Source organism: Oncorhynchus kisutch, linkage group LG11, assembly GCF_002021735.2.
Source record: "Oncorhynchus kisutch isolate 150728-3 linkage group LG11, Okis_V2, whole genome shotgun sequence".
Taxonomy (NCBI): Eukaryota; Metazoa; Chordata; class Actinopteri; order Salmoniformes; family Salmonidae; genus Oncorhynchus; species Oncorhynchus kisutch.
This window is the reverse complement of record NC_034184.2, coordinates 68,385,769-68,398,099: the sequence shown is the minus strand read 5'-3', so window position 1 is coordinate 68,398,099 and position 12,331 is coordinate 68,385,769. Positions and strand designations below refer to the sequence as shown.

The 12,331-nt window shown below is 45.8% G+C and overlaps 1 protein-coding gene across 1 annotated transcript in view; it reads right to left on the bottom strand.

The window, feature by feature from the left end:
* The window catches only part of bmp6 (bone morphogenetic protein 6), a 36,338-nt gene that overhangs the window by 1,936 nt on the left and 22,071 nt on the right, over nt 1–12,331 (bottom strand). The window contains exons 5-6 of the mRNA XM_020494494.2: nt 1,196–1,272; nt 134–244 (exon numbers count right to left, since the gene is read on the bottom strand). Coding sequence (XP_020350083.1) covers nt 134–244; nt 1,196–1,272 — 188 coding nt within the window. The remainder of the gene's footprint in view (nt 1–133; nt 245–1,195; nt 1,273–12,331) is intronic.

Below are 12,331 nucleotides of genomic sequence, written 5' to 3'. Positions count from 1 at the left end.
CTTGAAACATTTGTTTTACAAATCAAATATACATTTACATCAATGGGAGATTTGCATGAAAATTCAGGTTCCATGAAAATTAGGATATTGCTCTTTATTAGCAATGTATTAGCTCAATTCCTGGAGTGCTCACCAGTGTCTGCACAATGGCATGGTTGGTGGCATTCATATGGGCGTTGAGGGGGAAGGAGCACTCTCCGTCACAGTAGTTGGCTGCGTAGCCCTCAGGTGCAATGATCCAGTCCTGATACAATCACAAGAGGGATATATTTACTATGGCTAAATCCGGGTCTACAATGTGTTCTGAAGACTCTGGAAACGGAATCCTGTGGCAAAAAGGTACCGTGTATTTTAATGGGTACAATATACAGTTCAGTAAAACAGTGCCAGTTCAGCCGCAGCATTGTCAGAGGGCATTTATACTCGCATAAGGTCTAAACCCCTTTGGACTGTAGCGTCCTACTTCACAACCTTCAGTCTCAACTGGGTCTCCTAGGACAGATCAGTGCAGAAATGTACAAGTGCCTGTGGAATCACTCAGGCAGCAGGCTGTTTTGCTACAGTCTCTCACTCTCTGTGTGTGTGTGTGTGTGTATAGGCCTATGTGTGTGTGTGTGTGTGTGTGTGTTGGCATCTTCCCTCTAGATGTCAGTGCTGTCTTAACAGGGGGTTGATTGTTTTGCAGGACCTAGGTGGCTGCATGTTTTCCCCTCCATTAACTGTTCGCGGCCCCTGTTACCCAACACACCCAGTGACCTGACAGAGTTCACAGGCCACTTAAGCTCTTACCAAATGCCTATAAATGCTTCTTTAAAAGGTTATTCAATCGGTACAAAAGCCTGCTTGTTGGTTTGCTTTCACCTACCAAATGTCTTCACTAGGGTTGCAACAATCTGGTAAATTTCTCCAAATTCCCAGGTTTTCCCACAAATCATGATTGGAGGATTCCGGATATCCTGTTTATTCCCTCCTGATGATTCCTTCTTTCCAGGTTTTCTGGAAAAACCAGGGCATTTTTGGGAAGTTACCATATTTTTGCAACCGTAGTCTTCAATGAACTTCTCTTTGACCTGTAATGTTTGACTCATGTCTGTATCGTTTTGAACTCTCTTTACTCTGAACAAATGGGACATTGTGGGTAATGTAGTCCACCAGTGTGTCACTGCAATTACTGGGGGGGGTATTTGATCCTTACCTGCCAGCCCAGCTCCCGGAAGCTGACGTAGAGCTCATGTCTCCTACAGGCTGTCTTCTGGTCACTGCTGTTGTATTCTAAATGGGAAGAAAGAACTAGAAGTCAGGGTTGAATCATATGCCTCCGCTGTCATATATCGTATTGGGTAGTATGACACGTATGGGTGTTACACCAGTTCACAGTAACATGGGTTCATTTGTGTAATGGATTATTTTATGTGCCTCACATTCACTTGAAGATAAATTCATTTGAAAGCTTGCCAAATTAAATTGGACGGCTTTTGGGCGCATTGGGTCGGACGCCGATGACAAACATGTTTATAACTGCCCTCTTCTCTCCACAGTTTGTTTGAATTATCTCCCTCTCGTCCCACCCAGCCGCAGAGTCACAGAGTTAGCGACTCAGCGGGTGTCAACCACAGGTATGGTGTTTCAGAGGGGAAGGTCATTGCTGGCACTGGCCGGCGTTCTGAAGTCAAAACGGGTGACTCAGACTTTCCACTGACGACGTTGAGAGTCCACCTGCTGATTTTTTGTTGTTGCGTTTGTCCCCCTCTCCTACTAAACAGAGAGAGTGTGAGGAGAGCTATGATATCGGCACAGAGTGGCATTACTTCCTGCTGTAGGAGCTCCCTTAAAGCCAACAGTGGGCAAACCATGCCAGGCTATATGCCATACAGTCAGGGGCCCAGGTGGGCATCAGTGGTGGCAGAGAGGACCATCTCTTTGTTCGTGTTTGTCAAAATAATTGGGGACAGGGACGAGTAACTCACAGACCCCCTCCTGCCCTGTCTGTTCCCCCCTGGAGACCGGGACCCAGTCATTAAACCAGTTTATTTAGTTAGCTGGGTGTGGAGTGGTGAGTTGAACTAACTCATGGCCCTTACTGTACTGTGTTATGACCAAGTGGCTCCACTCTCCGATTTATCAATGCAAGCGAGCAATCTACACAGTGCAGGCTCCTACCAGGCCGCCAAAATGAACGCTTTTATTTGTTTTGTTTTCAGCCGACCCACTCAGCTGCTGTTATTAGAGAGCCATAATTTGGATTCATAGGCCTCCCGGGTGGCGCAGTGGTTAAGGGCGCTGTACTGCAGTGCCAGCTGTGCCACCAGAGATTCTGGGTTTGCGCCCAGGCTCTGTCGCAACCGGCCGCGACCGGGAGGTCCGTGGGGCGACGCACAATTGGCCTAGCGTCGTCCGAGTTAGCGAGGGCTTGGCAGATAGGGATATCCTTGTCTCATCGCGCACCAGCGACTCCTGTGGCGGGCCGGGCGCAGTGCACGCTAACCAAGGTTGCCAGGTGCACGGTGTTTCCTCCGACACATTGGTGCGGCTGGCTTCCGGGTTGGATGCGCGCTGTGTTAAGAAGCAGTGCGGCTTGGTTGGGTTGTGTATCGGAGGACGCATGACTTTTAACCTTCGTCTCTCCCGAGCCCATACGGGAGATGTAGCGATGAGACAAGATAGTAGTTACTAACAATTGGATACCACGAAATTGGGGAGAAAAAAGGATGAAATAAAATAAAATATAAAAAAAATTATAATAAAATGTGGATTCATAACTGTAATGACATGTAATTACTAATTAGATTGAATTCACATAAACATAACAAGCCCAGACAAGTGTGCCTGCTCCCAATGACGACCCAAGGCGAGCAAAGAGAGAGAGAGAGAGAGTTGCCCTGAAACACGGTAATTAAAAATACCCGCCACTCGCTTCCCATTGGAACAGGAAACACTTCAACATAAGTGCAGCAGTCACCTGACTCGGGGGTTAACTCACGCCGAGGTTGGAAAACAGAAAATGTGGCATCTGGTCATAAGGTCAGGGTTGAGAGGTCATCCTGGCTGTTACCGTCAGAGACACTCAGGTGTTTCCCGTGTTCTTTCCTGTGTGTGTGTGTGTGCATGCGTGCGTGTGCGTGTTCGCTGGGTGTCTACTGATGGTTTGTGTAGCTATGGGGGCGATAGAGGAGGGGTGTAGCTACAGTATCTGTCCTAATGCAGTGCAGGCCGGCCATAGCCCCTGGGTCAGCCTGCCTGCCTAGCCCGTCAGCCCCCGGGCCAGTCTGGGTTCCCCGCCACCTCGGCTGTGCCTCTGCAAGGTAAATATTTACAGAGATAAATCTGCCTCACTGAGGTCCTGGAGCCGGTTTCGAAAGGGTACTTAACCCCTGTCCCCTGGGGCTAGTGTTCCTCTCACATGGCATGGTGTGACCTAGCTACCTGCCTCCACACACACAGGCCCCGATGGCCCTGTTTTACGGCCCAGACATTCAGCTCCCAGCCAAATCACAGGGTGGGGACCGTGTCGCGGGACCATGTCACTGAACCCCCCCCCCCCCCCCTGCCCTGGGCAGCTGCTTTAACAAGCACCCTGGTACAGTTTGACATGTAACAGGACAATGTCTGAAAGGACTAAGGGGAACAGAGGACTTGGGTGACCAGGTGGAAAAGTTCTTCTGAAGGTTGAATACACACAATAAAGTAAATAAATACACCATGCTCTGAAACATACTTTGTGTATGTGTATACGTGCATGCAGGCACACACACAGACCCACTCTAATAGACAGGAATACACATACACCTTGTTTCCTTGCACCTCTCTGTCTTTATAACCATCCGTATTTACAGTCAAGCTGATATTTACTGTTGACTTTCATTGAGCGAGTGTAAAGGCCAGAGTTTTGGTACCCATAAACCACCTCTCCCCTTCCTGCCTGTAAAATGTAAATCCACCACAGTTACCGCTGAGCATGGATCCCAAGGGGCTTTCATACGCTTCTAACGGCTTCTAACCTGAAAAACCTGGCTTCCTTATTACCATAGACGACAATTCAAAAGGGCCTTAAAACAGTGGAGCTAAAGGTGCTGACAAGGGAAAAGTCAATAAATAACATTTATCATTCCAAAAATATAGAAGTCAATGGAGCCAATTACAAAATGATCACTACACTGTTGCCAGGGGGGGAGTGACGCATGTACAACATTAAATGGGTTCCTTCCACCAAAAGCCTCAATCTCCAGAACTGAACACAGTAATTTCCATGGTTTATTCCCAAAACTTTCTCAACAAACAAAAACTAAAATAATTTAAAACGGCCCCTTTTTACAGTAGCAATTACACAAGCTGTGCCTGTCGAGAGGCGGTGATGGAACGATGGGCTAATAGGCCGCGGCGGTCCCAAAAGAACAGGGTTTTCCTAAAGAGAGAGCGAGAGAAGGGGCTAGCTTCTTCAAACTCCCATGAAGACTTAAAAGAGAATGTGACTGTTGTCTGTCTGTGTCCATGCCGGGTTTTTTCTCCCTCCCTCCCTCTTCCACTGAAGTTTATCTTTCTTCCTGTCTTTCATCAGGGAGGTTATTAAACCCTCTGCAGAGCTCGCCAATGTCTAATTACACCAACAGTAAACAAAGGGAGACTGGAGGATGAGAGGCAGAGATGAAAACACACAGCTGGACAGCGCCGTGTTATTAGAATTCTTTAAGCAATACTGTTAACTTGGTCAGTCTTTTAGCGAGCGGCTAATGACTGGCCTGGGTAATGACAGGTCTGGGACAGGTCTGGGGCCACGACTGGCTAGGCTGCAGTGATACTCCTCCTGGATGGTCGTTAAAGGGCCAAGCCCGGCTTCCATTACCGCCCCAAACCCCAAATTACCTTTAAAGGTGTCGTACTGTTCTTTTTTTCTCTCTTTCATTTCCAAGCGTACAGTTACTGTACAAACTTCCCCTCTCAAAGGAACTCAGTATGTAGGTGTGATTTCATTTGTTGGATAGGGTTTTCTGCTTGTGTTATCGTAGGCTAACTAACACCAAGACACCTACATGATGAGCCCATGGCTACTTGCCAATATCCATACTAGCATACCACTTAGAATGAAGCAATATATTGGGCATGTATTTTAAGTGGCATGCTAGTGTGGATGTTGGAACAGAGCTCATGACTTGGCTGTTGTGTTCTTAAGCATTAAGCATACTATTATTCTGGTGTGTAGCTACATTGATTTGTTAATATGAATCGGAAACTGTAAAGACGGGGCGATGGTGGTCCCATCAGATGCTAAACAATGAGGCACTGTCCCTATTTGTTTCTCCCTCAGAGCAGCACAGAAGAAGGATGCTCCCTTTATCCATCCATCCTTCCTCTCTTCCTCAGAGCCTGTGAAGTGAGTGAGTGATGCGGTATTGGAACCATATGCCTCACTAGTCTGCCTGATCATCGCCACTTGCTGTTGCAAGGGACTCGCAACTTCCTGCGCGGGATCTAAATATTTACGCTCCAGACATCCCAAGTGGCGAGGCCGAGGGATTGATGTTTTGGGTTACATAAAGTCCAATCCTTCAGGACACGTTGGTTCAACAGATTGTCCTCATTAGCTTGAGCACCAGCAGACTGGTCTGGGAGTCTGTTCTGTTCCGTTCTGGGAGCCTGTTCCGTTCTGGGAGCCTGTTCTGTTCCGTTCTGGGAGTCTGTTCTGTTCCGTTCTGGGAGCCTGTTCCGTTCTGGGAGCCTGTTCTGTTCCGTTCTGGGAGCCTGTTCTGTTCCGTTCTGGGAGCCTGTTCCGTTCTGGGAGCCTGTTCTGTTCCGTTCTGGGAGCCTGTTCTGTTCCGTTTTCCTCTGTCCTGCTTTGTTCTGAGGGTTTTTATCTGATGGACACCGCACTACTGAGAATAGCATGGCCATAATGTAATGTCTAGAACTCTAGACTCTACAGCAAAGCAGATATGGCAGATTCTTTCCAGAATGATTGGTGTGATGAATTACAGAGCTGGAACCACAAACTAATAACTTCAGACTCCCATGATAACAATGAGAACTGTTTAGTTGACTATCCTGGTTAAATAAAGATGAACTATGATGTGTTTCAGAAAAGGAAAAAAAACTGTAGAACTCCAATAAACATCATCCAACAACACCTCTAACCTTTGGATGGTATCGCAATCAAAACAGATGACGTGAAACTGAGGTGGTGAGGAAAATCACTTGAGCTACTATTGTAATGTTGACGGTTACGAAGCTGAGTAGCTGACCCCGTGACCCTAGCCATAAGGGCTTAGTATTAGCCTGGGCCTCATCTGTCAAATTAGCGCTGGGATCAGGCAGATATTAGTCACAAGCCCTCTGAACCGCAGCTCTTCCTGCTGTAAAAGCACTGGCATCCCCCCTCACAGGGCCAGCTTTATGTTCAGCAAAGGCTAACGTTATGCTAGTGTTATGACGGAGCCAGGGGATGATGGCTGATGAGTAGCCGGATTAGAGCCTAATTTAATTTGCCTGCATACCTGTTCATAACATCAGCCGCTAAGTATGAAGAGGGGGCAGAGGGCAGGTACTGTAAAGTGCACTCTCAAATGATGAGGTCATGCATCTAGGGATAGTTTCCATCTCTCTGACTCTATTTTTTCCGATGTCCCCGTCAATGACAGCACAACTCACCATATTACACTGAAATCCGGTGCTTCGAGAGCTTCCCTGCTCGGCTTGCAGATGTTTGGATATTGTCTTGTGCTTTGTGTGAGTGTAAGGTGTGATGTTGTGGGATAATTGTAAGGTGCAGTTGGGTTTGATTCAAATAAAATGTAATTGTCTTGGTCTCATACACATATTTAGCCGATGTTATTGCGGGTGTAGTGAAATGCTTGTGTTCCGAGCTCCAGCAATAATATTTAACAATTCACAACAATAACAGTACACACAGATCGAAAAGTAAAATAATGGAATTAAGAAATATATAAACATGAGGACGAGCAATGTCAGAATCAGGAGTACAATTATAGTGCATTCGGGAAAGTATTCAGACCCCTTGACTTTTTCCACATTTTGTTACGTTACAGCCTTATTATAAAATGTACAACATTTTATATTTAGTACTTTGTTGAAGCACCATTGGCAGCAATTACAGCCTCGAGTCTTAGTGGGTATGACGCTACAAGCTTGGTACACCTGTATTTAAGGAGTTTCTCCCATTTTTCTCTGCAGATCCTCTCAAGCTCAGGTTGGATGGACAGCCTCGTTGCACAGCTATTTCAGGTCTCTCCAGAGATGTTAGATCGGGTTCAAGTCCGGTCTCTGGCTGGGCCGCTCAAGGACATTCAGAGACTTGTCCGTTGTGCTGGCAGTGTACTTAGGGTCGTTGTCCTGTTGGAAGATTAACCATCGCCCCAGTCTGAGGTCCTGAGCACTCTGTTGCAGGATCTCTCTGTACTCCGTTCATCTTTCCCTCGATCCTGACTAGTCTCCCAGTCCCTGCCGCTGAAAAACATCCACACAGCATGATGCTGCTACCACCATGCTTCACCATAGGGATGGTGCCAGGTTTCCTCCAGATGTGACGCTTGGCATTCAGGCCAAAGAGTTCAATCTTGGTTTCATCAAACCAGAGAATCTTGTTTCTCATGGTCAGAGTTCTTTAGGTGCCTTTTGGCAAACTCCAAGTGGGCTGTTATATGCTTTTTACTGAGGAGGGGCTTCGGACTGGCCACTCTACCATAAAAGCCTGACTGGTGGAGTGCTGCAGAGATGGTTGTCCTTCTAGAACAGGGGTGGGCATTTCCAGTCCTCGAAGGCCTGATTGGTGACAACGTTTTGCCCCAGCACCAGCTAACACACCTGACTCCAATAATCACCTGATCATGATCTTCAGTTTAGAATGCTATTTGATTAATCAGCTGTTTTTTCTAGGGAAGGAGACAAAGTCTGACACAAATCAGACCTTCGAGGACTGGAGTTGCCCACCCCTGTTCCAGAAGTGTCTCCCATCTCCAAAGAGGAACACTGGAGCTCTGTCAGAGTGACCATCAGGTTCTTGGTCACCTCCCTGGCCAAGGCCCTTCTCCCCCGATCGCTCAGTTTGGCTGGGCGGCCAGCTCTAGGAAGAATCTTGGTCGTTCCAAAATTCTTCCATTTAAGAATGATGGAGGCCACTGTGTTCATGGGAACATTCAATGCTGCCAAAATGTTTTGGTACCCTTCCCTAGATCTGTGCCTCGACACAATCCTGTCTCGGAGCTCTACGGACAATTCCATCAACCTCATGGCTTCGTTTTTACTCTGACATGCACTGTCAACTGTGGGACCTTATATAGACAGGTGTGTGCCTTTCCAAATCATATCCAATCAATGTAATTTTATTTATTTATTTATTTCACCTTTATTTAACCAGGTAGGCTAGTTGAGAACAAGTTCTCATTTGCAACTGCGACCTGGCCAAGATAAAGCATAGCAGTGTGAACAGACAACACAGAGTTACACATGGAGTAAACAATTAACAAGTCAATAACACAGTAGAAAAAAAAGAGAGTCTATATACATTGTGTGCAAAAGGCATGAGGAGGTAGGCGAATAATAACAATTTTGCAGATTAACACTGGAGTGATAAATGATCAGATGGTCATGTACAGGTAGAGATATTGGTGTGCAAAAGAGCAGAAAAGTAAATAAATAAAAACAGTATGGGGATGAGGTAGGTAAAAATGGGTGGGCTATTTACCGATAGACTATGTACAGCTGCAGCGATCGGTTAGCTGCTCAGATAGCAGATGTTTGAAGTTGGTGAGGGAGATAAAAGTCTCCAACTTCAGCGATTTTTGCAATTCGTTCCAGTCACAGGCAGCAGAGAACTGGAACGAAAGGCGGCCAAATGAGGTGTTGGCTTTAGGGATGATCAGTGAGATACACATTTACAACAGGTGGACTCCAATCAAGTTGTAGAAACATCTCAAGGTTGATCACATTGGAAGCAGGATGCACCTGAGCTCAATTTCGAGTCTCAAAGCAAATGGTTTGAATACTTAGTTTGTAAATAAGGTATTTCTGTTTTATATTTGTAATAAATTTGCCAAAAAAATCTAAACATCTGTTTTTGCTTTGACATTATGGGGTATTGTGTGTAGATTGATGAGGAAAAACATTTATTTAATCAATTTTAGAATAAGGCTGTAAAGTAGCAAAATGTGGAAAAAGGTAAGGGGTCTGAATATTCTAGAGAGTATGTGGATAGAATATTTAGTATATCTGTAGAATAGAATATATACAGCAATAGTTTAATAGGATTGCCTTGACTAAAATACAGTATAGACATATGAAATTAGTATGTAAACATTATTAAAGTCACCAGTGTTCCATTATTAAAGTGACCAGCGATTCCATGTCTATGTACATAGGGCAGCAGTCTCTAAGGTGTAGGGTTGAGTAACGGTGCGGTAGCAGGCTAGTGACAGCTATTTAACAGTCTGATGGCCTTGAGATAGCAGCTTTGATGCACCTGTACTGACCGCACCTTCTGGATGATAGCGGGTGAACAGGCCATGGCTCGGGTGGTCGATGATCTGTTTGGCTTTCCTGTGACATCGGGTGCCATAGGTGTCCTGGAGGGCAGGCAGTGTGCCCACGGTGATGCGTTGGGCAGACCGAACCACCCTCTGGAGAGCCCTGCGGTTGCGGGCTGTACAGTTTCCGTACCAGGCGGCGATACAGCCCAACAGGATGCTCTCAATAGTGCATCAGTAAAAGTTTGTGAGCGTCTTAGCCAAGCCAAATTTCTTCAGCCTCCTGAGGTTGAAGAGGCACTGTTGCGACTTACTCATCAAACGGTCAGTGTGGGTGGACCATTTTAGATTGTCAGTGGTGTGTACGCCGAGGAACTTGAAGCTTTTCACCTCCTCCACTGCAGCCCCGTCAATGTGGATGGGGCCATGCTCCCTCTGTTGTATCCAAGAAGTCCACAATCAGCTCCTTCGTTTTGTAGACTTCGTCAGGGCCCTCGCCTCCTTCCTGTAGGCTGTCTCGTCATTGTTGGTAATCAGGTCTACTACGGTTGTGTTGTCTGCAAACTTGATGATTGAGTTGGAGGCGTGCCTGGCCACGCAGTCATAGGTGAACAGGGAGTACAGGAGGGGGATGAGTACACACCCTTGTGGGACCCCTGTGTTGAGGATCAGCATAATTGAGGTGTTGTTTCCTAACTTCACCACCTGGGGACGGCCCTTCAGGAAGTCCAGGACCCAGTTTCACTGTGCGGGGTTCTGACAGATGCCCCCATGTTTGATAATGATCTTGGTGTTGAATGCTGAGCTGTAGTCAATGAATAGCATTCTTATATAGGTATTCCTCTTGTCCAGATGGGATAGGGCAGTGCGCAGTTGCGAAGGCGATTGCATCATCTGTGGATCTATTGGAGTTGTATGCAAATTGAAGTGGGTCTAGGGTGTCAGGTAAGGTGGAGGTGATATGATCTTTAACTAGCCTCTTAAAGCACTTCATGATAACTGAAGTGAGTGCTACAGGGTGATAGTCATTTAGTTCAGTTGCCTTTCCATTCTTGGGTACAGGAACAATGGTGGACATCTTGAAGCAAGTGGAGACAGCAGACTGGGATAGGGAGAGATTTAATATGTCCGTAAACACTCCAGCCAGCTGGTCTGCACATGCTTTGAGGACACAGCTTGGGATGCCACATTCGTCTCGTGTCTGAGCGTTGGAACTGCGACCCCACTTTGTCTCTGTGCTGACATTTTCCCTGTTTGATTGCCTTATGGAGTGCATAACTGCACTGTATTCAACCATATTCCCAGTCAACTTGCCGTGGTTAAATGCGGTGGTTTGCACTTTCAGTTTTGCACGAATGCTGCCATCTATCCACGGTTTTTGGTTTGGGTAGGTTTTAAAAGTCACAGTGGGAACAATATTACCTATTCACTTCCTGATTAAATCAGTCACCGTGTCAGTGTATACAGTTGAAGTCGGAAGTTTACATACACCTTAGCCAAATACATTTAAACTCAGTTTTTCACAATTCCTGACATTTAATCCAAGTAAAAAGTCCCTGCCTTAGGTCAGTTAAGATCACCAATTTATTTAATTGTCAGAATAATAGTAGAGAATAGTAGAGAGAATGATTTATTTCAGCTTTTATTTATTTCATTACATTCCCAGTGGGTCAGAAGTTTATACATGCACTCAATTAGTATTTGGTAGCATTGCCTTTAAATTGTTTAACTTGGGTCAAACGTATCAGGTAGCCTTCCACAAGCTTCCCACAATAAATTGGGTGAATTTTGGCCCATTCCTCCTGACAGAGCTGGTGTCAGGTTTCTAGGCCTTGCTCGCACACGCTTTTTCAGTTCTGCCCACAAATGTTCTATGGGATTGAGGTCAGGGCTTTGTGATGGTCACTCCAATACCTTGACTTTGTTGTCCTTAAGCCATTTTGCCACAACTTTGGAAGTATGCTTGGGGTCATTGTCCATCTGGAAGACTCATTTGCGACCAAGCTATAACCTGACTGATGTCCTGAGATGTTGCTTCAATATATCCACATCATTTTCCTGCCTCATGATGCCACTCTATTTTGTGAAGTGCACCAGTCCCTCCTGCAGCAAAGCACCCCCACAACATGATGCTTCCACTCCCATGCTTCATGGTTGGGATGGTGTTATTCGGCTTGCAAGCCTCCCCCTTTTTCCTCCAAGCATAACAATGGTCATTATGGCCAAACAGTTCTCATTTTGTTTCATCAGACGAGAGGACATTTCTCCAAAAAGTACGATCTTTGTCCCCATGTGCAGTTGCAAACCATAGTCTGGCTTTTTTATGTCGGTTTTGGAACAGTGGCTTCTTCCTTGCTGAGCAGCCTTTCAGGTTATGTCGATATAGGACTTGTTTCTCTGTGGATATAGATACATTTGTACCTGTTTCCTCCAGCATCTTCACACGGTCTTTTGCTGTTGTTCTGAGACTGATTTGCACTTTTCGCACCAAAGTACATTGATCTCTAGGTGACAGCTGCGTGGTCCCATGGTGTTTATACTTGTGTACTATTGTTTGTACAGATGAGTGTGGTACCTTCAGGCGTTTGGAGGATGAACCAGACTTGTGGAGGTCTACATTTTTTTCTGAGGTCTTGGCTGATTTATTTTGGTTTTCACATGATGTCAAGGTAGGCCTTGAAATATATCCACAGGTACACCTCCAATTGACTCAAATGATGTCAATTAGCCTATCAGAAGCTTCTAAAGCCATGACATCATTTTCTGGAATTTTCCAAGCTGTTTAAAGGCACAGTCAACTTAGTGTATGTAAACTTCTGACTCACTGGAATTGTGATACAGTGAATTATAAGTGAAATAAT